The sequence below is a fragment of the Canis lupus genome, chromosome 1, assembly GCF_003254725.2.
Source record: "Canis lupus dingo isolate Sandy chromosome 1, ASM325472v2, whole genome shotgun sequence".
In the NCBI taxonomy this organism is placed as follows: domain Eukaryota; kingdom Metazoa; phylum Chordata; class Mammalia; order Carnivora; family Canidae; genus Canis; species Canis lupus.
This window is the reverse complement of record NC_064243.1, coordinates 98,884,930-98,910,911: the sequence shown is the minus strand read 5'-3', so window position 1 is coordinate 98,910,911 and position 25,982 is coordinate 98,884,930. Positions and strand designations below refer to the sequence as shown.

General features: G+C 52.7%; 1 protein-coding gene across 2 annotated transcripts in view; it reads right to left on the bottom strand.

Moving 5' to 3' along the window:
- Positions 1 to 3,721: 3,721 nt before the first annotated feature.
- The window catches only part of BICD2 (BICD cargo adaptor 2), a 39,116-nt gene continuing 16,855 nt past the window's right edge, over positions 3,722 to 25,982 (bottom strand). The window contains exons 2-8 of one of the 2 annotated variants that reach the window (XM_025423663.3): positions 16,478 to 16,690; positions 12,026 to 12,178; positions 10,387 to 10,821; positions 8,909 to 9,916; positions 8,639 to 8,790; positions 7,399 to 7,609; positions 3,722 to 5,786 (exon numbers count right to left, since the gene is read on the bottom strand). In XM_025423663.3, the coding sequence (XP_025279448.1) occupies positions 5,781 to 5,786; positions 7,399 to 7,609; positions 8,639 to 8,790; positions 8,909 to 9,916; positions 10,387 to 10,821; positions 12,026 to 12,178; positions 16,478 to 16,690 (2,178 nt within the window). In that variant the 3' untranslated portion in view covers positions 3,722 to 5,780. Of the gene's footprint in view, positions 7,610 to 8,638; positions 8,791 to 8,908; positions 9,917 to 10,386; positions 10,822 to 12,025; positions 12,179 to 16,477; positions 16,691 to 25,982 lie in introns of both variants that reach the window. The other variant, XM_025423662.3, reaches the window with a different exon arrangement.

The window sequence follows — 25,982 nt, the reverse complement described above, 5'->3', positions numbered from 1 at the left end:
CTCATCACTGAGGTCAGTAATTTGAGTCATCTCTGTTTTCTAGTCTAGCTAAAAGTTTGTCAATTTGTCCATCTTTTATAGGAAATAACTTTGTTTTCATTGATATTTTTCCTATTGACTTTTCTATTTCATTCATCTCTGCTCTATTATTTCCTTCTTTCTGCTGCATTCTGGTTTAGGTTATCTATGTTTTTAGTGTATAAATGTTCATAAAACTTTTTGATAATCCTTTATATTTCTGTAAAATCACAAGTAATTTTCCCATTTTCATTTCTGACTTTTAGTAGTCTTTTTTTCATGGTGTAAAGGTCCATCATTTTGCTGATCTTTTCAAAGAAACAGCTTTTGGTTTTGTTGATTTTCACCATTTCCCCCCACTGCTTATTTCATTATGTCCACTCTATCCTTACCATTTCCTTTCCTCTGGATGCTTTGGGCTTAGTTTGTTCTCTTCTTCAATTTCCTTAAGAGATTAGGTAATTGATTCGAGGTCTTCTTTTCTTCTTCATATCTTCTTTGGCTCATTTTTTTTTTAAGATTTTATTTATTTATTCATGAGAGACACAGAGAGAGGCAGACACATGCAGAGGGAGAAGCAGGCTCCATTGCAGGGAGCCCGATCTGGGACTCCATCCTGGGACCCCGGGATCACGACCTGAGCCGAAGGCATATGCTCAACCGCTGAGCCACCCAGGCGTCCCTGACTAAATATCAAGTACAGTTTCGTTTACACCTCTCTGTGGATTTCACAATTTCATTGTTATTCCTTATTTTATTCTATTAACATTGGACAATTTAATGTGTATGATTTCAATCTTTACTGTTTTGTGGTTTAACATGTGATTGATATCCTGGAGAAAGTTCCATACGCACTTAATAAGAATGTGTATTCTGTCGTGGGTTGGTGTGTTCTCTAGGTGTATTAGGTCCAGCAGGCTTATAGAGTTGGTATTTTTTCTCTTTTTTTTGTTGATATTGCATCTTGTTCTATTATTGAAAGTGAGATACTGAAGTCTCCAACTCTTGTTGAACTTTCCCCCTTCAATTCTGGCAGTTTTTGCTTAGTAGGTTTTTGGGCTCTGTTGTTTGGTGCATTTATAATTGTTATAACTTATTGGTGAATTAACTCTTTTATTATTATATACCTTCATCTCTCATAATTTTTGTCTTCTAGTCTGTTTTGTCTGATATTACTATGTGGCTACTGTTTGCAGGAAATATCTTTTTCCATTCTTTTACATTCAACTGGTATGTATTTTTAAATCTAAAGCAAGTCACTTAGGAATGCACAGCTCAATCAGTGTGAGAAATCACTGCAACATGGCAAGTAAATCTATCCCAGCTCTGGTCTCTGTTGTATGTTTCCACTTCATAATGTAGAATACATAGTGCCGATACTCAGAGTTACCCCTAGGAGAAGAGTGGGTGTAGAGTGTGCAGTTTACAGAACTCCAGCCGTGGACACTTCTTTGCACTCTTCTATATTGTGTGTTACCCTTAACACCCTTGGGTAAATAAATCTTAATTCCCTACTTGAGAGTAAGATGAACAAAAGGGATCCTGACATGCGAGTATGTGATGGATTCTATTGTTGTCTCCTTCTAGGAGACCCAGGTGGGGGTGTGCTCATGGCATCAATGCAGGGAGACCTTTTCTTTGGGTGAGGTACTATAGCATTGCCTTTTCCTGCTTAGAAGCAGCTCTCTGTGTGTGTGTGTGTGTGGGGGGGTAATTTTCCCACCTCAGGGACCCGGGTTTACAAAAGCAAGGTTAACAGATGACTGAGGTGAACTCATAAGAGCCAGGGTGCTTGCCTATAAGAAATCTGACAAAATGGTAACACACAGCCCTTCCAGCCCCACTGTTCACACACAGCTGAAGGGTGAGCATGTGCAGAGGAAAATCTGAGAGTAGCCCACTCCTGCCATGATCCCCCTCCAGGTGACACCAGAATGTAGGCACATCTGTTGTCGCAGGAGGCTCCTAAGGGCAGGATGCAGCCTAGAGCCTCACTGGGGCTGGCGGATGGAGGCATCCTATTGATAATACGATGTGGGGGGGGCCAGGGAAATTTGTAGCTACTGGTCATACAATCTGTGTTCACTGTGTGCAAATGTGGGCTGTACTTTAGGATGGGTGCTGTTTCTTTTTCTTTTTTTTTAATTTTTATTTATTTATTTATGATAGTCACAGAGAGAGAGAGAGAGAGAGAGAGAGAGAGAGAGAGAGGGGCAGAGACAGGTAGAGGGAGAAGCAGGCCCCATGCACCAGAAGCCCGACGTGGGACTCGATCCCAGATCTCCAGGATCGCGCCCCGGGCCAAAGGCAGGCGCTAAACCGCTGCGCCACCCAGGGATCCCGGGTGCCGTTTCCTAAATGCCAACAACGGTTTGGTTAAAAAGCGGACTTAAGTTCATACTCCCATAGGACAAAGGCCCAGCTCCATGGCCTGGCACCCCAGACCCTGGGGAAGACGACAGTCACAGCAAGAACCACATCATTGTCACCTGAGCACCTTCCACATGCCAGTTACCCAGGGCTTGATGAAATTTCACAGTAACCTCTGAGCCAAGAACCATCATCCCTAACCTACAGAAGGGAAACAGGCTCAGAAAAAAGTCAGCCTGGTATGTGAGCACTGAAAGAGGGCAATTCAACCAAAGGTCTGTCTTTAAGCTGGAGCTGTTGTTTCTAGCTCTGGGAACCGGCTAGGGACTGGGGTGAAAACCACTGCAGGGAGATGGAGGAGGCAGTGGGAATGGAGACATTCCTTCTTGAAAGGAAGGCCAAGGCCAACTGCTCTCCCCCCATCCCCTGCAAGAGGCTGCCACTCCACCCCTGAAATGAAGAACCAGAGCATGCTGAGGGATAGAGAAGGCCTCATCATCTGTGCTTGTGGGTCAAATAAGCAAATGATGGGACTGGGCCAGTCACATGCGCCGTGCACAAGATGGTACCTGCCCGGCCCAGCCCACAGCCAATATCCCCTCCTCCTCCAGATCTGTCATGGGCTGTCTTCCACCGGTTCCAGGGGCCTGGTGGGCGGCATGGGCAGCAGGGGAGCAAGATTCCTTCTAGCTGCTGAGTTAGAAAAATGAGTCTCTTTCAAAAGGTTTCAAGCTGAACACGGGTTCAGGCAGCCACTACCCAAGCCAGACGGGGATCCTGAGGGAGGAGCCCTGCAGCGAGCACCAGTCAAGTGGAGACCTTGAGTAGAAAGAGGCGTCCTGGAAAGAGGCCGTCCCTCAGGCCTGACTGATGAGGGCAGAAGGACCGGTGCCAGAGCGCCCCCAGGACCCCGTTCCCTCAGCCAGGATCTGCCCATCAGCTCACGCCAGGACAGGCTCAGCAAGCCTCACAAACATTCCTGCAGGTGAACATAGCTTTGCAACAACCAGGAATTCTTGCCTGACTCTACTGACCCCCGGGGTCACACAGCACAAATCTGGACAGCAAAGGACCCCACCTCATCCAAATCTCTGCTCCTTGGGAGGGACAGCAAAGGTGGAGTGTCCTTAGTGCCACACTGCTGGGTACTCATGACACCCAAGACCCATGCCTCCCCTCTGCCCACACCTCCTGAAATGGGCCCCAGGCTGCTTCCACTTCCTACCCCAGGGTTACTGACACACTGGTTGTGTTTCAGGCCCTGGAATCACATTGCCTGGCTGGACCCCCCATCACCAGAAGTAGGGGTCAGAGCAGCCACAGAGAACAAGTCTTGTGCTTTTGTATTATTCTTTATTTATTGGTCCTACCAACGTGACCCTTACCAGGCCCACAGTTCCTATGTGCACTGGCTTTTCAGACATCCGTGCCGCACGGCCATGTCCCAAGTCGAGACCAAATGCTCCTTCCTACTCCTTTCCATGCTCTGCCTCACTTTCTCAGAATCTGAAGGATGTTTGTTTGTGTCTGTGTAAAGGTTCCTTGGCAGGAGAACATGCATATGATCTTAAAATAAAGACAACATTCTGACACTAAGATAATGCACAGAAAAAAATACAGTACTCAGACGTCATTGCAAATAAATACCCCATACAGATGAAGTTATCGTAAATGTAACATTATTTCTTATGAATCAACACTGTAACAGAGGTGAGAACAGGGGTCCCTAGAACTAGGAATAAGAAATGTTTATTCCAGGAAACAGAATTCTTTTATTCTTGCTACTTTTATATTATTATAATTTGTCCTTTATTTTGGAGGAGGGAGGATGCGCTCTTCCTCCCTGAGTACCAATTTTACCGAGGCACCGCCTCACTCAGCAAACCCCACGGGATACAGCCCGGGATTGCCCGGGGGCTTTATTGAGTTCTGTTTCCTGAAACTAACAGTGATTAGTTACACCAAGCAAGAGAATATAGAACGTCTCTCCCTCACATCTGCAAAGAACGCTGCGGCAGCCCCTGCCGGCGCCCCGCCCCCCGCTCTTCACAAACGTGGTATGCTGTTCGCACCACTTGCTCAGCTTGTCCCGCAGGTCCATTTGGTTCCCAAAGCACACACGACGGGCGTGTGTTCACTTTCCTTTTCTCAGCTCCTGAATTTGCAAGGATCCACACGGTAAAGAATCACTGACTAACAGAATTTTGCACAATTGCTGTTTTCTTTCCCTCGATGAAGATGCCCAGGTTCCGGCGTGAAGGCGTGCGCCTGTTCACACCTGCTGCTCCACATTGGCCTTCAACATCCCCGTCTAGCTCTGCACTGTCCATTTAGAGCTCACCCTGTGCTGGGACACCTCCCTTCACTGATGAAGGCACTGCTGGCAATGATTAATTACTAACAAAAAGGCGTTGAAACAGAACACCCTGAAAATTGACGGCTGTAGGATTTTCTAAGTGTACCACAATCTGGCACAAAAACCAGAGTAACAAAACAATTCCAATTTGGAATTTCACTGGTACAGTTGTATAAAATTCTGTTAATCAGTCATGCTTCCCAATGTCCTAAAACCCAGAAGATTCTGGAATTTGTAGGTAATACTACTCACTCAATAATTTATTTTTTGTTTTCAAGTGCCTATTACTGTTTAACCAGAGCAAAGGTCAAGTTTTCTTCTTGTTACATTGAACTATTCCTAAGAATAATAATAATACAATATGAAAAACCCCAGAATCGGAATACCCTGGATTTCTTAATGAACATGGCATTTAAGATCTGTAATTTCAAACGTGAACCATAATGCCGTTTGACCTAAAAGGCTGCTGAACCACAGCGTGGATACATTTCGCCGAGCTCTTTGCCGGGTCGAGGCCTTCACCTAAACCTAGAGCTACATGCTAGGAAAACACATCCGGGCCCCGTGCTGATGTCAGATCAACACGGCGGGAGCTAAGTGGAGCGCTACAGGACCACGAGACAGACCACGGCATCTGAGACCGTCTCTATGGGGGGATTAAGGAAGCAAATATAATATCAAAATATCAAAAGTGCACAGGTTGATCAGATAAAAAAGGGCATCTGTAACAGGGAGACCCCAGTGTTGAGCGTTTCTAGCGGGTTTCTAAGCGAGCCTGATGGCCGCTGTCCAAGCAGGTTCTTCAGCGCGGCACAAAGGCCTTCCAGGCAGCAGCTGGCGGCATTCTCAATTAAAGCTTTTTTTCCTCTGCCATTAAACACTCAGGGAATGCTAATTTGGAAAGAACTGCAGTGGCATATCCAAACACGTTTCTAAGTGGACTTTTGGGCTGCCCTTCCTTCCTCTGCGTGGGCCCACGGGAGGGGGAGGGGCTGCAGCGTGACAGGGCCGCGGCCGAGTCCTCCCGGCAGCTACTCTACAGCTGAAAACGGGAGAAAACAAGACAGCGTTAGAACTGGCACCAGTCAGACAACCGAAGCTCTGGCTGGGCAGGATGTGGTGCGTTAGTTGGCGGCAGAGAAGACCCGCATGTGTTAGGAGGGGCCGCCAGCCCCGGATGCCTCTGGAAGACGCCTGCAGGTATGGAGAGAAGCTGCGGCCAGGCTGGGCAGAGGGCAGAAGCGGCGTGCAGGGCCAGCGGGCAGCCATGCCCCCGGAAGACCTGCTTGCAGAGGGGTCAGCCTACCCCTCCAGGGGGTGGGGGCATCTGAGACCTGACATCCCATCAGCAAAGCAGTACAGAGCTGGGGACAGGCGCGACCTGGCCCGCATCTCTTGACTGCTGGTCAGCCGAAGCCAAAGCGGTTGGAACTGCACCTGGAAGCTGGTGGGGCCCAAGGGGGGAGTGGGGTGAGGGGCTGCGTGATGCCCTCTGGCCACAGGGCTCTTCAGGGAAATGACTGCAGCTTTATTCCTCTAACCCCCACAGGGCCACAGGGAGAGAAATACTGAGAAGTCCTGCTTCCGTCTGATGCAGCCTCTGGGGATGGGGTGTCCAGCCGCTGTTGCTGCCTGTCCCCACCTCCAGGTCTGTGTAGCTGTTAAGGATCCCTTCCTGTCCTGGGCGAGGCTCTGGCTACAGATGTGGGAGTCCCTCATTTTAGCCCCTCACTGGGGGTGTCCAGAGCCCTGTTTCAGGGGGTCTGATGGTAGGCAGAGGGTGAAGAGCCCCTCCCCCCCCGATGGCCAGGGACACCCTACCTATGAAGGGACGGGCTTCCTGTGAGGATAGGGTCTGGCCAGGCACTTACAAAGGTTTTCTCATGAGAAAACCCTACGCCTTGGTCCTGCCAGTGCATCACCCCGCAGGCCACCTGACGGGTGTGCGATCTCAGGGAGGCTGCACCTGCTGAGTTCGGGACCCGGGTGCCTAGGCACCTGTGCACCACGCGAGCAGGAGTAGTGCTGTGTGCATGTGTGCCTGGGCGGGAGGATGCGGGGCTCGGGGTGTGGGGAGGACTGTGGACTTGTGTCCCAAACACAATGTGCAGTGAGATGCCACACAAACTGCAAAGGAATCCTCTCTGTAAACTGTGCCCGACTCTCTGGCTGGGGCCCCTAACACTGCTTCTGGCACCAGGGCTGCATTACACACATGCAGGGAACATGCAAGTTTCCTCTCAGGCTCCGTCCACCCCCCACACCCCACGGGAGCCAACGGCGCACGGGCCCCGGGAAGCCACGCGGCTCTGACCCCTGTGACCCCTCTCCCCACCAGGAGAGTGGCTGCCAGGAGGGGTCCCAAGGGCTGAGGACAGACACAGAAATCACAGGGTCCAGGTGGAAGAGCGCACCGCCTCGGCCAAGTCCTTCCCTCTGTGCATTAGTCACGGTTAAGACCAGCCTAGCACCGCGGTCCCACTGCTGCTGGGTTAGTGGAGGTGAAGCAGAGGGTGACGTGCGGCAGGGTAGCTGCAGCTGCGGCCCCCGTAACCCTAATCGCAGTAAATGTTATACTTCTCGCCACAGAGCACCTGGGTGGTGAGCCCGGCACCCTCGGCCCTGTCGCTGGCACAGGCGCAGGTGTGACTTACGCTCGGGGTGCCTGGCTTGGCCTTGGAGGTGGCCTTGGCGCGACCCCGCCGGGTCTGCTCATGATCCAGCTCGAGCAGTTCCAGCCGCTGGGTGAGTGCCAGCTTCTGCTGGATGGCCATGCGCAGCAGGGAGTTGAGTGTCTTCTTCTCGTCCTCTGCGGCCGCCAGCTGCCGCTGCATCTCATCCAGCTGTGTGATGTACTCGTCACACCTGTGGGGGCACCAGGGGCGAGGGCGTGGCTGAAGCAGCGCAAGGCTGAGGACCGGAGGGAGGCCTGGGCAGGGGGAGGGGGCTCCGAAGCGTCCTACTCACTGGGCTGGAGGGAAGCGGCTGCCCCCCAGCTCTCTGGGAAGTGCGCCCCAGCTGGTTTCCACCATGGGAACTGGGAGGTGGTGCCTGCCCTTCAGGCCCCAGGTGGCCGAGGGGTGCCTGGCCCTCACAGGTGAGCCCAGGCAGGATCCAGCTTGTTTCTGGAACCATGGGTGCACAGTAGGTACTTAGCAAGTGACCCGACGGATAAGCAGAGTACAGGCAGGTGCGCATGTCCTCTCGCCCTACGGGGCTGGGAGACAAACGCCCCCTCCAGGTCCGTCCCTCACCTCCACCTGTCCTTCCTCCCTGAGTCTGTGACTGACCTCAGCTGTGTGTGAGAAGCCAAGTTCTTAAATGAAATGGCGCGGAAGCGAGGGTGGCCAGGCCACCCGGGGTGAGGCACTGACCGTGAGGCCCCTTCAAGCTCTGCCCCCAGGACAGGGAGCCTCCGGGGAAGCCAGGAATATCCTACAACTTGAGGAACAGCAGCCTCTGACCAGATTCCAGCCCCACCTCACCCACAGCCTCAAGGGCCCTTCTGGACCACGAGGGCCCGTGCCTGCCCGACACCAGCCAGCAGGGGGGCATCGTGCCCCTCAGCGCAAACACCTGAACCCAGGCCCCCGGGCAGGCCTGCCCTGACTTCCTGGCACAGGCACCTGGGCTGCCGCGTCCACAGCTGGCTGCCCTCCCCAGCTCAATCCCAGCTGGCAGCTCACACCCCAGGGTCCACTGCTGTCAGGCAGGGAACCTTCCTGGGGAATCTGTAGACTTCTGCCGGGTTCTGAGGGTGGACTCCGCCCTCACGCTGCCAGCCCACCTTGGGCCGTGGGCTCTCAGCCTCCTCCTGTTGCATGCAAAGTGCAGGCGACACTGCAGACAACAACCCTGGGGGCTTCCACCTGGGGCCAGAGCCGTGGGCATTACCTGGTGGCAAACATGGCTCGCAGGGAGGAGAAGGTGGCCGCATCTTCCTTCAGGGCCTTCAGCTCGTTACGCAGTTTCATCATGGTCTCGGTCACCATGGCCTTCTCGTTCTCGTACTTGCTCTTCAGATTGGCCAGAGCCACCTCCGCTGTCTGGGGGTCAGACACACAAAGGGCAGGGGGTTGAGACACATGGGGAGGGGCCCTCCGTCTCCTCGAGCTGCTGTCCGAGGCCCAGGGAGGGACAAGACCGGCCCGCCCAGCTGCACACCTGCTTGTTCGCCTTGAGCACCGTGCGCAGCGTGGTGATCTGCTCCCGCTTGGTGCTCAGCAGTGACTTCAGCTTGAGGATCTCCTCCATGAGTGCCTCCCGGTCCTTGTCTGCAGCAGGGCCCAGCTCCTGGGAGGCCAGGCGCTGCCGCGACAGCTCCGTGGTGCGGTCCACGGCCGCCTGCAGATGCCTGATCTGGTCGCGGATGATGGCGATCAGGTTATAGATGTTCATGGGCTCCCGGCGTGGGTCACTGAGAGGGGAGGGCAGAGAGGGGCTGGGCGAGGGGCTGCTGTCCCCCGCCCCACCTTCCGTGGCTGGCGGCCCTTTGGGTAGGACGGGTGAGCGGCGCCCACGGGCTTCAGGGCTGCAGTGGCCAGCGCCAGCCGGGCCCTCTCGGTAGTAGTCCAGCACGACGCGAGTGGGAGTCTCGTTGTTGCACATGCACACATGGTGGTACAGGTTGGCCAGCTCTTCACTGAAGGTCACCAGCTCGTCCTGGGCCACGCTCAGGCTGCCCTGTGTCTCACCCGCAACGTCACTCACCTTCTTCAGCTCTGCCTGCAGCCGGGCCAGCAGCTCGCGATCCTGGCGGCTGGCCTTCTCTAGCAGGGAGACCTTCTCAGTGAGCGCCTGGCTCTCAGCCTCGTGGCGGCCCTTCTCCTCAGCATGCCGGGCCTCACCGGCCTCATGCTCACCACGCAGGGCTTTCAGCTGCTCGCGGAGCTCACCTGCCTCTGCCAGGGCCACACGATACTTGCAAGCCAAAATCTCAGGCCCATTGATGTCCACCTCATAGTAGTCCCCGTCCTCATGGCTGTCACGCTCCTTCTCGCTGTCCAGGGCTGTCCGCCGCTCCTTGCTGGCCTGCAAGCGCCGCAGGGCGGTAAGGTTCTCTGTGAGGCGGCTCACTTCCTCGCGCTGCTCCGAAAGGGCCCCCCGCGCCTGCTCCAGCTGCTTCTGTGTGTCCTGCAGTGATGCCAGCAGGCCCACCTTCTCCCGCTCCATCTGCAAGAGCACAAGAGCCCCATCATCAGCCCACCGGAGCCCAGAAAGACCCAGTGGTGACCCCGCCGGCACCACAGCTATCCCCCTGCAGGTCTGTGCTGTGTGTAATGAGGGTGCCATGTGTGGGGCCTCGATGGGCCCCTCCTTGGAGATGTGTGGTAAATGGGGGTGGGCCATGCTACAGATCCCAGAACTCTGTTCTATACAGGGCGGGAAACTCTGACATGACATGTCCAGAGGACGCAGCTGCAGGAGATCGCCTGTGAGCCCTATGAGGCAGCAGGAGGGAACCTGCAGAAACCCAGGCTGTACCTCCCCTCAGCTCTGCAGCTCCACTGATGCTAGCAGTGTAGACTCCATAATAAATACTAGCAAGAGGGGAATGGGGCACCATGAGAGCAGAGCTGGAGCAGGGAATGTGCACAGCCGCCTCAAGGCCCTGTGGCTGGGACGACCCTGGCCACCCGCACCTGCATCAGCTGCTGCTTCAGCTTCTGGATCTCAGAGATGTTGAGCTCGCTGAGGAGGTCAGACACCAGGCTGGGGGAGGGCGGGGCGAGACCGTCCTTGGAGGGCGTGGAGGTCCGGTTGTCCAGCGGCAGCTTGGCCAGGCTGGCATGTTCGAAGCCGTTGGCCAGGGCCTCTGTGTCGTCACCGAGCTTGAGGCCATCCAGGGAGACATGCAGGTGGCTGGTGTAGAGAGAGTCGTTGATGCTCATGTAGTGTGACAGCTCCTTGCGGAGGCTGAGCTTCTGCTCCCGCTCCGTCTTTAGGGTCTCCAGCGCCTCCTCCAGCTGCCGCTCCGAGATCTCCTTGAGCCTGATGGCATCCTCCAGCTGGCTGTTGAGGTACTCAGTCTCCTCCTCCAGACGCTTGATCTCGTGCTTGAGGCCCTCAAACTCCACCTGGGGAAAGAGCGACAGCGTCTTGTGCCTGCACAAAGGGGAGGCAACAACAGGGCTCAGAGCGCCACTGTCAGCAGAGCCAGGATGCTCCTCAGAGCCACAGATGCCACGGAAACCAGAACGCATGTCTCTGCTGCAAATGCTGCAGATGTCAGGCTACTTACAATGTTACTAACTGCGTCCTGACTGTAGATTCCACAAAGTTACTTAGTGAACATTAATTGTTAATTGAATATTTTAACAAATATAAAACATGTACCACGACCATCACTTGTATTCCGGAATCCAGAGGGACCCCGACCCGGAGGCTCCCCAGGGGAAGCGGAGGTGGGGAAAGAATCCAGAGCTGCATGTATCTGGAGGTGGATGAGGGGGTAAGTGCGGACAGACACCAGTGCCTGCAGTGGGGACTTGGGAGTCTATGGGAAATTTAAAAAAAACATTTCTTATTCCAAAAAAACAAAAACATTTCTTATTCTGTCATATTGGTGCAAGAAATAAGGAACAGACCACTTATATGTGGGCCCGAGAGGACCTTAGGGACTCACAACTTGGGGCAGGGGGAGGCCCGGGGAGGGGCCAGCCTCCACCACCTGCCACCAGGGCCTAGTCCAGCATCACGGCAAGTCTGTTGTGTGGCCCGAAGCAGGCGCTCTGTGCCTGGTGTCATGCTGCCGACATAAACACCCGGGCCATGCCCCCCACACAGATGGAAACGTCCAGGGAGGTTAGGGGATCCTGGGGACATAGGTGGCAGGTGTGGCCCTGGGATACCACCTGGATGTCCCATCAGCAGTGGCAGTGACCTTCCTTACCCCGCTGTCAAAGAAGCCTTCTCTCATCCCACCTATTGCCGGGGTGTCCGAGCCCTGACACGTCCCTGCTGGTCCTCACTGCCCATCGGCACCTCCTGGCCAGGACCTCAGACAAGGGGCTGGCAGACCACGGACAGTGGGAGGGACGGGTCCAGGGCTCCAGGGGTCATGGGTGCATCCTGCTACTGCTGTGGACAGATGGAGCTGGACAGCCTGCCCCTGGGCTCCGGTGTCCCCTCTGCTTCACCTCTGGTATTTGTTTCCTCAGGGGCTGACTGGGGACCCCATGGCCACCCCCCACCCCGCATCCACGCCACGCGGCCCTAAGCTGGGCTGTGGGGAAGGCAGGGGCGTGCCATGGAGCACGGAGGCCGTAGCCAGATACTTGCCTGGTTCTGCCTAAGCACAGACACCTGCTTCTGCAGGCTGATGTTCTCCTCCTCCAGCTCCGAGTAGTCCTGCAGCAGGCGAGCCTCGCGGAACTTGTACTCCTTAATGTCATCCCGCAGGCGGCCACGCTGGGTCTCCACATTCTGGTTGATCTGTGTGGGCAGTGGCCACGAAAGTGACTTAGGGCCCTGGGGAGCCGGGAAGTGTGCCCCAGGTGTGCCCTCGGACTCAGCACCGTGCCCCACTGCTTGTATCCGAGAAACGAAAATGCAGGTCCACACGGTACCAAGTATGCAAACTCCCCAGAAGCCCGCCTGACAAACAGGGAAACAACACGTGGTCGGTCCACACAATGGGGTGTCATGTAGCCATAAGAAGAAGGTGATGCCACAGCTGTGACGTGCAGGAACCTGGGACCCCCACCACAAGAGAAGGAGACCAGATGCATGGTTATGGTTGTGTGACTCCAGGTGTTCAGAACAGACCGACCTGCAGGCAGAGGAGGATGAGAAGGGGCGGGCACCGGGGGCAGTGACGGAGCATCCAGAGTGCACCTGGGATGGTACCTGACGTGTGCACAGGTTAAGTGAGTAGTCAGGGATGTGGATTATCTCAGGGAAGGGGCTTGAGGATTCAGGGTCAACACAGACGTGAGGCAAGTGTGGCAACCAGGACTCAGGGATTCCTAGCCTGCTGCCACAAGCACCCTGACCAGGGCCTGGCTGGGTCCCCTGGCCTCCATCCTGGGACATTCTGGGCTGTCCTGTTGTGTCGCAGGGCAGTGAGTGGCTCCCCGAGCCCTGTCCACTGGGCCAGCTCCCTTCTGTGCCGAAACAAATGGCCATGCTGACAGCCCACCCTGACCTCCTGGACCCTCTGCACCCCAGAACCGAGCGCCAGGCTGTACATGGGAAGCTGCACACTGGCTTTGCCCTTGACCGAAATGTAACCTGCATGCTGCAGAGCATCTGCCAATGGCGCGCTGTGGCTTCAGCAGGCCCAGAGTGAGTTACCTCACTTCCCGTGCACATGGAGTACGTGCTGGCCCATCCCCCTTGCCTTCGCCCACACTCGTGGGACAAGGCCTGACGTGGCCCCTGGAGGGGTGGGAGCCAAGGCCTAAAACCCACCCAGGCCACAGGTTTGCACATCACGACCCACAGGCCGTGGTGAGACCCATGAGCAGCTCCCCCTGTGGCCTGGGCAGATCCAGCCTTCCCCATGCAGTGTGACATGCCCATGAGGTCTATGGGGTCCCCAGAAGTCACCCCACCCTCCTCCAGGGACAGCACAGCCTCCAAGCATAAGCCCTGGGGCTGACAGAGGGCACGTGAGTCCTGTGGGCAGTGAAGGGAGTCCCCAGCTCACAAGCTGGCCCCAAACACCACGTGGCAGGGCAGGCGAGGGAGCACCATCCACTGACGTGAGACCCAGATGCCTGCATTTTGGGCCCAAATTGGACACGGCAACTCTGCCAAGCACACGCCCAACTCTGAGCACTCAAACCAGTTCCAACTGGCCACTGGGTGGTTTGGTTCCCCCAAAGAAGCATCTTCTTCCAGGTGGCCTGTCAACTGCAGCCCTGAGGACAGGCACAGGCAGAAAGCAGGGGACGTCCTGTCCTGACAGGCCAGAGAAGGTGGGCGCGGGAGGACCAGAACTCGGGGGCCTGGCAGGCTCCCTCTCCGTGCCCTCGAAGCCTCCAACCCGGCACCTAGCACACTCATGCCTCAGCCCCCAGGCGCCCTGAGTGGGAGTAGACCCTCCCCTTCCATGAGGAAACCATGCAGAGGCGAACGCACGGACACATGGAACTGTGCAAAGACAAACACACACCCACGCACTCTGGGCAAAATGCTGTCCTCACACGGGCCAAGCCAGGCCTCTACTCACCAGCCCTGTCCACCCCAAGAAGGACTGAGGCCCCCAAGTGGGTGTATGGGGGGTGAGCAGTGAGGTCATGCCAAGGAGACTCCCTGCCTGGAAGGTTCCAAAGCAGTGCTGATGCCCTAGGCCATGGGTCCTGCCACCTGGAGCATGGCCACTGGACTCTGGGTATGGGGAAAGAGTAGCAGGACAGGGAATACAGGGCCCAGCCCTCACGAGGGGCCTGTGACAACTGCACAAGCCAGCCAAAGGACATGGAGGGGTCTTGGGGCTTGGGGGGGGGGTGTCTCCCCTCCCACCCCAGCAGGTTCTAGGCAGGTTAGCAGCAACAGCCCAGGCGGGACCTGCTGTCTCCAGGCAGACACCGCAGCTGGTCTGGTCAAGCAATGTGGCATCTGCAGGGACATGGATGCTGCCACAGCTGCTGTGGCCAGAAGGAGGGCCGGCCCTTGGCGGGGACAGGAGGGGGCAGCCAGGGACCTTCTCCTGGTCCAGAGACCCCCAAGCACCTGGCAGGTGTGTCCCGTGTGCAGCTGCAGAGACCAAGGCTGGCCTGAGTTCACCTGAGCCAGCCGTCCAGGCAGGGGGTCCACCTGTAGACACGCGGCCTAGACCCCCAACCCCCTGGGGGCTGTGCACCTCCTGGTGGGGTCGGTTCCCAGGAGACCCACCCTCTTCCTCCTCTGTGTGGGACTCCACCCCTGCTGCCTCACCTACACACCACAACCCCCACCTGGAGCCTGGCAAGGCTGCTCCTGACCCCTACCCGCCCTTCCAGCCAGCTCCAGGCACCACCAGGCAGCAACCAAGCCTCCCTGGCTCCTGCCCTGGGTTCCAGGGCACAGAATTCCACTGGGATGTCTGTCATTTACTCCAGGGCTCAAGGCACGTGCAGTCCACCTGGGGCAGCAAGGACAGGGCCCCTGGGCAGAAAGGTCACCTGGGAGGGCCCCACTGGGCAGGTGAGGTGGACTGCCTCCAGCCCAGCCTCTCAAGGGCAGCCCCCCCTTGCCAAACAAGGACCCCCTTCCCCTCCCCCAGCGAATCCCTGGAAGGCCTCAGTCTGTGCACCAGACCTGACTGCCTCCAACCAACTGCTCCCCAGCCACCCCAGATTCTGCTTCTCCATCTCCAAAATGGGTCTCAAGGCCTTGTCCCAGGACAGATGCTAGCTGGGCCCATCCACACAAGTGAAGAGGTCAGAGGTCAGGACCTAGGGCTACCAGCCCAACCCTAGGCATGCGGACAAACCACCTGCTCCTTAGTTCCCCCCACCCCCACAGGGTCACCGAAAGGACAAGTTCTGGAGCAGCTGGAACCATCCCATGTGCTGAGCACACCTCACACAAATTGCACTACAGAGGCCACGAGGTCCTCCCGGAAAGCCGGCATTAAGCTGTTGGGGTTTGGTCAGAGGGCATGGTACAGCTGGCATAGCATGAAATGGGCATGGCAGCTGGACCGGGCACTGGGAACTACAGCTACCCTCAAAGAGGGGATGCCCCAGGGGGAGACCCCGCACAGCTTGCACGTCACACCAAGGCAGGTGGAGAGTGGCCTCCTGGGGGCAGTGCATGTCATTACATGCATGTAGTCCTGGCTCCTCCACCAGGCCTGGCCGTGGGTGCCAGCCTCATGGGGAGAGGGGACGGCCACTTCAGAGGCCAGGAGGGAGCCTGGCACAGCAGCTCAGGGCAGCCACATGCCCAGGACCAGCATAAGAGCGATAGGAACAGGGTGCGGATGGGGCTGGGCCTGTGGGGCGGGAGGCAGGGCCCTGAGAGAAAAAGGTGGCTGAGCGTGCATGGGGTGGGGAGTGGCCGGCTTCCTCCTGAAGCACCAACAGGAATGACAGGAATCCCAGCCCCACAAACCTGCTTCCTACAGGACCAGTTGAGCTCATGTCCTGACACCCAAAGCCAGGAGTCAGCAGCTTACCGGGGCTCTCCCCATGGCTCAGACATGAGGAGCCAAACAGCCCTGGCCAGGTGAGGCCACCTGGTGGGGCGAGGCTGCAACCACCTTGGTGAGGTCACCCTGCATTCCCAGAGGCCCTCCCCTCACCCCCACCGTGGTAATCCCGGTAATCCCACGGGAAGAAATGAACTCACGAACTCTGGCTCCACACATCTGAGGCCTGCCCACCCCCTGGATCCAAGCCCAGTTCTTCCCAGGCCTGCAGACCTGCATGAACTGTGACCCCAAGCCAGGGTAGGTGACCGTTCTCCACTGCTGCCAGCCCCTGGGCTGCGTCTCACACCACAGGAGCCCCCTGCCAGCCTCGGGTGGCCCTGATGTCGAAGCGTGGACCTCAGAACCACCCGTCCATCTGGTTGGCTGTCCCTGCCCCCAAAGTACACAGGGCAGAGAGCAGGTCCCCGTGGCCCAGAACGAGGCCCCTCGCTCTTGCTGATGAGAAGCCAGGGGCCTTAGGCCACGGCCAGAACAGCCCCCACAGACTCCAGGCCACACCCACTGCCCCGAGCTCGCTCACCCCCCTTGAGGATGGCCACATGCGGAAGGCACGACACACCTGCCCTGCCCTCCCCTGGGCTCGCCGGTACCTCCTTCAGCTCCTGCGCCACGGATGCCAGGCGCTCATTCTCCGACTGTGTGTTGGTGAGCACGTTCCGCAGCTGCTTCAGCTCCGTCTGCAGCTCCAGCACCTTTCGCACGTAGTACTGTTCCTTGGAGGCCGACTCCTGGATCAGACTCTCCTCCCGGCTCTCACCATCCGCGGCCACCTTCTTGTGGTTCGTGTGCGCCTGTCCAAACGCCTGCGCAGAGACCAGATTCTCGTAAGACAGAGGCCGCCGCCTGCAAGCCCTGAGGAGGACACCCCGGTGGGGACACTAGGGTTGGGGGGGATACAGGGGGTGGGCCATGGACGAGGGAGTGCAGGACACCTGAGGGCTACACAGGGCAGCAGGGCTAGTGGTCAGGTGGGAACAGAGCCAGGGAGGAGTGAGGTGGGGCTGATGGCCAAGTGGGGCCAGGCAAGGAATGACCCAGACGATGAGGTGGCCCTGGGACCCCCAGCAGCATGGACCCTTTCGGGAGTCAGGCTGCTGACCCAGGAGTGGGGCAGAGAAGTCCTGTCCTAGGACCAGGGCAGATCTGAGGCCCACATAGCACCCCTCTGCCCCACTTCAGATGGAGAAACAGGCCAGGGCGGCCTGGGAGGGTGTGAGCCCAGGTGTGGGCCAAGAGAGGAGATGGGAAGGTGAACCAGTCGACAGACCAGCGTGTGTGCCCCAGCGGGAGACCCCGCCCACCTGCCCAGTGTCTGGAGGAGAGCTGAGAGGACGCCCTAACCCCACCAGGCCCAGAGGGGAGAAGATGCCCCCATCCCCACCCCATCCCCATCCCCACCCCCACCCCAGGCCAAGGGAGGGCTCCCAGGGAGGAGGCGGGTACACCTGGCATGGTGTAGCCGACCAGTCTCAGCCTAGGCCCAAGACCAGTCACCAGGACAACCCCCATGGGCCTCCCCCCTCACTGGCTACCCCATGCAGACTCCTTACAGCCTCCCTGCTCACTGGGAGGGCTCTTGAAGAAGGAAGAGTTGATGTCTTTATTTCTTGAAAGAAACGGGCATTTTCACTTATTTCACTATCTGAGATGAAACCTAGGAATTCTGTCCAAGAAAACTGGGAAAACAGGCATAAGGGGAAGGCTGTTACTGCACAGGACCACCTTCTGACATAAAGAACCAAACCGTAGAAAGCTGGTGGGGCCTGGCTAAAGGAAGCACAGTCTGGTTGGGGTCAGCATTCTGTGAAAACGCCCATTTCTTTTCAAACCAAGTCAGCTCTGCTCTGAGACTCCGGGTGCTGTCCTCTTCTGTCTCAGTAGATAAAAAGTCTACACAGGACTTGCCCAGCCTGGGCAGTGGCCCTGACCCCTAGCTGCACAGCAGCCTGGGGTAAGCAAAACCTACCTAACTTCTGGAAGCAGAGCAAGGACCTGACCCACAGGGCAGGTGTGCTGGAGAGCCCCGGCCAGCTGAGGGCTTCCCCCTGAGCCTGCAGACAAGCCCAACCAGGTGGCCAGGGCCAATTACACGCACAGCCTCAAATTGGAGTGTGGACATCCCACTGGGTGTGGGGTCAACCATTAGAGGCTGTCCCAAGGCCAGACAGCTCAACGCGGTGATGCATGCAAGCGTGTGCACATGCACGTCCAGGCCTGCCAGCCATCCAGGCCTGCCAGCCACGGCCCAGAGACTGGTACCTCCTGCTGAGCTAAGAGGACAGTCACAGGGACTGGGAGTGGCTCCTCATGCAAAAGTGATCATTAACTGGGAACTTTGTGTCAATTTTCAAGTCATAGGACAACCAAGTAGTGAGGCACAGGGCACAAGCAAGCTCCAGGACAGCCCTCATCTGCCTCAAAGGGCCCGTGGCCATGGTGCTGGAGGAGATGGTGGGGAGCAGGCCAGGAGGCCTTCAGGGAGGAGGCAGTGCTGCAAGACGGTGGACAAGGCAGCAAAGGCAGCAGACCTGCGGACAGAGGGGACAGTCAGTGCGAACCTGTGAGGGCACCACCCAGGTGGACCACATGGAGTCACCAGCGGCGGGGGCAAGGAGGTGGAGCAGGTTGTGACCTACACAGCTGAAGGCTTCAGACCACATCCCCGAACAACGCACAGGAATAACAACAGCACCATCTCGCACTCAGGGAAACCAGCAGGCCACAGCAGTGAGCATGGCTCAGACTGGCGCCATGGTAGCTGGGGGCTCAGGATGCAGGCCGAAGCCGGCACACACGGGGCGGCGACCCTGAGGCCATGGAAGGTATGCAAGATGGAATCACAGAGTGATGCGAGGGGAGCACTCACTGCAGGGATTAGCAGCCGTCCACGATGCAGAATAGACTGGCAGGCTGAAGACACAACTGTGGGTTACCCAGGGTAGGCGGAGCCCCAGGGAAGAGGAGGGTGAGGACAGAATACGCACTAGAACCCAGAATGGTCTAAGACATCCAGAATTACACGTAGTGGCGCGTCCAGCCCTGAGCACAAGTAACATGAGAGAAACCACACGAAACTCCCTAAAGCCGGCATAGCAGAAGAAACACTAAAACCACCCAGAGGGATAAGCAGTACAAGATGATATCAGATTTCTCCGGCTATGGGACACAGCAGAATCACCCTGAGAAAAAACAAAGCAAACCCATTACCGAGAGCGCTCTGCCCATGAACCTCCACAAACAGCCATGAGATGAAGACAAGGGCTTGAAAGGACTGAGCACCTGCAGACCTGAATGACCAAGACATTCAATAAAATCCTTCAGGCAGAAGAAAAACAATACCAGATGGAAATCTAGATTTAGGAAGAGGAGTGAAAAGCACCAGAATTGATAATTACGGAATAAATATAAGAGACTTACTGTTCTTATTAAATTCCTTTTTTTTTTAAATTATTAAATTCCTTTAAAAGATAATTAACCAGGGACTCAGTGCCATCTGAATCAAACTGCCAATGGCTTTTTTTGCAGAAATGGAAATTCATATAGGATTGCAAGGGGTCCAGAACAGCTAAAACAATATTGAAAACAAAACAGGAAGATTCAAATTCTCTATTTCAAAAACTTTATATAATGCTACTGTGACAATGACCGTGTGGTACTGGCATAAGACAATCCAGACCAATGCAACACAAGAGTCCAGAAATAAACTGTTGCATATGCGGCCAATTATTTTTGACAACAGTAAAAAGATAATTCAGTGATGAAAGAATAGTTTTCAAAAAATGGACATCCACATGCAAAACAATGAAGGTGAATCCCTACCTCACATCATATATACAAATCAACCCAAAATGGATCAGAAACCTAAATGCAAGAACTACAACTAAAACTTTCTGAAAAGGGGCATACATCTGCGTGGCTCAGTGATGGAGCATCTGCCTTCGGCTCAGGTTGTGATCCTAGAGTCCCAGGATCGAGTCCCACATCGGGCTCCCTGCATGGAGCCTGCTTCTCCCTCTACCTGTGTCTCTGCCTCTCTCTCTCAGTCTCTCACAAATAAATTTAAAAAATCTTAAAAAAAAAAACTCTCAGAAAAAAAAAAACAGGGATTAATCTTCATGAACTTATTGGCAATGGGTTTTTAACATGTGACACCATAAGCATGAGCAAAAACAACAAAAATAAACTGACTTCATAAAAATTAAAACATTTGGTATTAAACGTTTATTAAATATGGCACCAAAGAACATCATCAAGTGGAAAGACAAGCTACACAATAGGAGAAAATACTTTAAAAGAAAACCATTAATTTATTTATGAGAGAGAGGATTGGGGGGGAGGGAGAGAGAGAAAGAGAGTCTCAAGCAGACTCCTCTCCGAGCAGCGCTCGACATGGGGCTCAGTCTCACAACCCTGAGATCATGACCTGAGCTGAAATCAAGTGTCAGACACCTAATTCACTGAGCCACCCAGGGGCTCAGGAGAACATACTTTTAAATCTTCTATCTGATAAGGTTCTACTGTCTAGAATATATAAAGAATGCCTGTAACTCAACAATAAAAACACAGCCTAATTTAAAAATGGACAAAGAATTTGAATAGACATTTCTCCAAAATATAAATAAACGAGGGGGCAGCCTGGGTGGTTCAGCGGTTTAGCACCTGCCTTCAGCCCAGGGCATGATCATGAAGACCCGGGATTGAGTCCCACATCAGGCTCCCTGCATGGAGCCTACTCCACGCTCTGCCTGTGTCTCTGCCTCTCTCTCTCAAGAATAAATAAAAAAATAATCTTAAAAAAATAAATAAAAGACAAATAAGCTCAAGAGAAGACACTCAATGTAAGCAGACAATAGGGAAATGGAAGGCAAGTCAAAAGCATAATGAGATAACTGTAATGGAGGATAAAATAAGGAAAATAACAAGTGCTAGCAAAAATATGGAAGAACCAGAACCCTCATGTATTGCTGGTGGGAATGGAAAATGATGCAGCTGCTGTGAAAACCAGCCTGGCAGACCCTCGAAAAGTTAAACAGAGTATCATATGGTCCTACAATTCACTCCTGGGCATAAACCCAAAAGAAATTAAAATATACATCCATATGAAAACTTGAATGCTAATTTTCATAATAGCCAAAAAGTAAAGACAACGCAAAAATCTACTAACTGATAAATGGATAAACAAAATGTGGCCTATCGGGATCCCTTGGTGGCGCAGCGGTTTGGCGCCTGCCTTTGGCCCAGGGCGCGATCCTGGAGACCTGGGATCGAATCCCACGTCAGGCTCCCGGTGCATGGAGCCTGCTTCTCCCTCTGCCTGTGTCTCTGCCTCTCTCTCTCTCTCTGTGTGACTATCATAAATAAATTTTTAAAAAAATGTGGCCTATCTATACAACAAAATATCAGTAATAAGTCAGAATGAATTACTGATACACAGTACAACATACATGGACTCTGAAAATATTCTGTTATATGAAAAAAAAAAAAGTCACAAAGGACTACATATTGTATGATTCCATTTATGTGAAATATCCAAACTGGGCAAATCTATAGAGAGTGTACACAGATTGGTGGTTGCTCAAGGCTGGAGATGGAGCTGGAAGGCTGGAAGGGGTGACAGCTAAGGCTCAGAATATCTTTTTTTTTTTAAGATATTTATTTTTTGAGAGAGAAAGAGAGAGATTGCGAGCACTAGCAAGGGGAGAGGGGCAAAGGGAGACAGAGAAGCAGACTCCCCACTGAGCAGAGAGCCTGACTCAGGGCTCAATCCCAGGGCCCTGAGAACATGACCTGAGCCCAAGGCAGAGGCTTAACTGACGGAGCCACCCAGGTGCCCCAGCTCAGGGTATCTTTCGACTAATGAAAATATTCTAAAATTGGTCATGGTATCAATGCACAACTCTATGAATACACTAGAAGCCAATAAATTGTACATTTCTTTGGATTGTACGTTTTTTAAAAAGATTTTATTTTTAAGTAATCTCTGCACCCAACATGGGGCTTGAACCCACAACCCCGAGATCAAGAGTCACACACTCCACTGATGGGGCCAGCCAGATATCCCTGAGTTGTACTTTTTTTTTTTTAATTTAAAAAAATTTTTTTAATGAGAGAGAGAGAGAGAGAGAGAATGCAGCAGAGACACAGGCAGAGGAAGAAGCAGGCTCCATGCAGGGAGCCTGATGTGGGATTCGATCCTGGGTCTCCAGGATCAGGCCCCTGGGCTGAAGGCGGCGCTAAACCGCTGAGCTACCCGGGCTGCCCTTAGTTGTACATTTTATTTTATTTTATTTTTTTGAGTTGTATATTTCAAATGAGTTAACTGCATGGTATGTTAATTATATAAATAAATAAAGCTGTTAAAAATAAAGTTGTTTACAAATATTAAAGGATAGAAAAAGATAAACTATGCTAATACCCATCAAAAGAAACCTAGAATGCTTCTATTGATATTAGATAAAGTAGATTTCACTGCAAAGAATATTACCACAAATAGAGGGTTATTTCATGAGAATGAGGCTAATTACAAAAAATATAATTCTAAATGTGTATGCACCTAATAACAGAGCTTCAAAATACATGAAGCAAAAACTAATAGATCTCCAAGAATAAATAGATCCAAAATTTTAGTTGGAAGCCTCCAAAGTCATCTCTCAGTTACTCAGACTGAGAAGACAAAAGTATCAGTAGTAGGACATAAACAATACAAACAACACTATTGACTAAACTGGCCCAAGGGACATGTAAGGAACCCCAACCAACGGCAAGAGCTCACACATTCTTTTCAGGGACACATGGAACATTGACCCAGACGGGCCGTATTCTGGGACATTAAACACATCTCAAAATTAAAAGGATTCAGGCCATACAAAGTAGGTGCTCTACCCACAGAAAATTAAATGAAAAATCAGTAACAGAAAGATCTGTTCAGAAAATCCCTACACAGGGCAGCCCTGGTGGCTTAGCGGTTTAGCAGCGCCTTCAGCCTGGGGCATGATCCTGGAGACTCAGGATGGAGTCCTACGTCAGGCTCCCTGCATGGAGTCTGCTTCTCCCTCTGCCTGTGTCTCTGCCTCTCTCTCTCTCTCACATGAATGAATGAATGAATGAATAAAATATTAAAAAAAAAAAGAAAATCTCTACATATTTGGCAATTAAACAACATACTTCTAAATAATGCATGGATTAAAGATGAAATACTTTTTAAGTATTTTTTCTTAAAGATTTATTTATTTAATCATGAGAGACAAACAGAGAGAGAGACAGACAGACAGAGGCAGAGACACAGAGGGAGAAGCAGGCTCCCATGCAGGGAGCCTGATGCGGGACTCGATCCCGGATCCCAGAATCACAACCTGAGCTGAAGGCAGACACCCAACCACTGAGCCACCCAGGCATCCCCTTTCTAAGTATTTTTAACAGAATAAAAATGAAATGAATATGAGAATTTGTAGGATGCCACTAAAGCAAGTATTTAGGATATTTATAGCACTACATGACTATTTAGAAAAAAACAATCCAAAACCTTAGCTTTCACATTACAAACTAGACCAGGTACTGTGTATGGGGCTTGAAGGCAGAGCTAACAGCCTTGCAGTGCTGAGGAGTAGCGTCCAGTGTTCACTCCAGCTCCCCAAACCTGCTTCTCTCCAGAGTTTTGCCCAAATGGTCCCAGGGCCTCCCAGGCCAAGGGATAAAGGTTTTCAAGACCTGCCTGATGGCTGCCACCCTCTTATCTCCTCATCCTAGGTATCAGGTTCCCTTGTATTGAACACAGAACTAACAACCCTACTGGAGCATGGATTGCACCCTCTCCACAGGCTGTGTGCTCCTCAGGGAGGACGGTTTCTCATTTATGGTGGGTCTTTGGGCCCATGTGCTGTGTGACAAGAGTTTAGCCAGTCACACGGTCTCCCTTCTCAGCCAGGTGCCTGTGTATTAACTCAGACACTCAACCAACACTGGACAGCATGGGCGGGGGACAGAGAAAGAGATGAGCACACACTGCCTAAAATCCTCTCGAGCACTCACCCTCTGGTGGGGGTGTGTGTGAGTCATACATCCAACTACTCAGGAAAACAGCAGGTGCTAATGCTAAGCACATACCTGTACTATGTATATGTTCTGCCAAAGCAAGCACATACATACCTGTTCTATGACCCTCAATTCCCACTTGGAAGAGAAATACCTACATGTGTGTATGAAAAGATATGTTTTTTTTTTAATTTTTATTTATTTATGATAGTCACACACACAGAGAAAGAGAGAGAGGCAGAGACATAGGCAGAGGGAGAAGCAGGCTCCATGCACCGGGAGCCCGACGTGGGATTCGATCCCGGGTCTCCAGGATCGCGCCCTGGGCCAAAAGCAGGCGCCAAACCGCTGCACCACCCAGGGATCCCTGAAAAGATATGTTTATAGGAATATGATTTACAAAAGCCTCAGACCAGACAGCTCCCAGCAGTCTGTCGATAGAAAGTATGTGATCCAGTCACATGATGGAATACTACACAGAAATTAAAATTAGTAGGTCACTGTTACACAGACAACAGATGAATCTCACATCATGTTGGAAGGAGCCAGACACAATAAATAGAGCAAATACTGTGTGACTCCATTGATACACACAGCTTTAAGGATAAGTAAGATGAATCTATGCTGCTAGAAGTCTGGACAGGGGTGGCCTCTGGTTGGGATGGGCCCTCGAGGAAGGCTTGTAAGGCTGGAGGGTTCCAATTCTTGATGTGCTATGTTCAGCTTATGAAATTTCACACTTATGACTTGTGCTCTATTTCCTCCCAATTAAAAGTAAAAATAAAAATAAAACTCTAGAAGAAGAGCAAATGTAATTCGAAGAAAAAAAGGCCAAAGTAGGGGACACTCAGGTGGCTCAGCGGTAGAGCATCTGCCTTTGGCTCAGGGCATGACCCCGGGGTCCTGGGATCGAGTCCCTCATCAGGCTCCCCGCAGGGAGCCTGCTTCTCCCTCTGCCTTATCTCTGCCTCTCTCTGTGTCTCTCATGAATAAATAAATTAAATATTAAAAAAAAAAAGACCAGAGTAGAAATCAGTGATATAGAAAAAAAGATAAAGAAAATCAATGAAATCAAAAGCAAGTTCATTGAAAAGGTCAGTCAAATTGATAAACTACCCAGCCTAATGAGGGTTGGGGGCAGATGATGGATACCAAGAATGAATGGTGACAGCACTACAAACACTAAAACTAATAGGGGAATATTATTAACACCTTTACACTAATAACTTTGACGACTTAGTTGAAATGGACAAATTCTTTAAAAGACAAACCACTGAGTCTGCTCAAGAAGAAACAGATAATCTAGAGGGCATTAGGTGAAGTGAAGTAAATCAGACAGAAATACTACATGATCTCTCCTCTATGTGGCATCTGAAAAAAACCAAGAGCCATGCTCATAGATACAGAGAATGGATTAGTGGTTACCAAAGGCAAAGAGCTTTGAAATAGGCAGAGGTTAAAAAACAAAAGAAAGCAATTTTTTAAAAAGATTGATTGATTGATTGATTGATGATAGACATAGAGAGAGAAAGAGAGAGAGGCAGAGACACATGAGGAGGGAGAAGCAGGCTCCATGCCAGGAGCCCAACGCGGGACTGGATCCCGGGACTCCAGGATCACGCCCTGGGCCAAAGGCAGGCGCTAACCCGCTAAGCCACCCAGGGATCCCCCTACAAAAAGCAATTTTAAAAAAGCTTAAAAAAAAAAAAAAAAAAAAAAAAGCTAACTGTATTGAGTTTTCCTTAAGTTCTTTATTTACCATCCTCACCATTTTTAAGTGTACAGTCCAGTAGTGTTGATGACATTCACACTGCTGTACAATATGTCTCCAGAACTCTTCATTTTTTTTTAAAAGGACAATGCAAAGACAAGACACAGACTGAAAGAAAATCTACACAAATCACAATCTGATAAAGGACTTCTTTCCAAAATATAAGAGCTCTCAAAACTGAGTAAGAGAAACTACCCCATAAAATACGAGCAAAAGAACTGAACAGATGTTTCCTGTAGAAAGACACATGTGTGGGAAAGGAGGGCACGAGATGCTCAGAGGACAGTGACTGG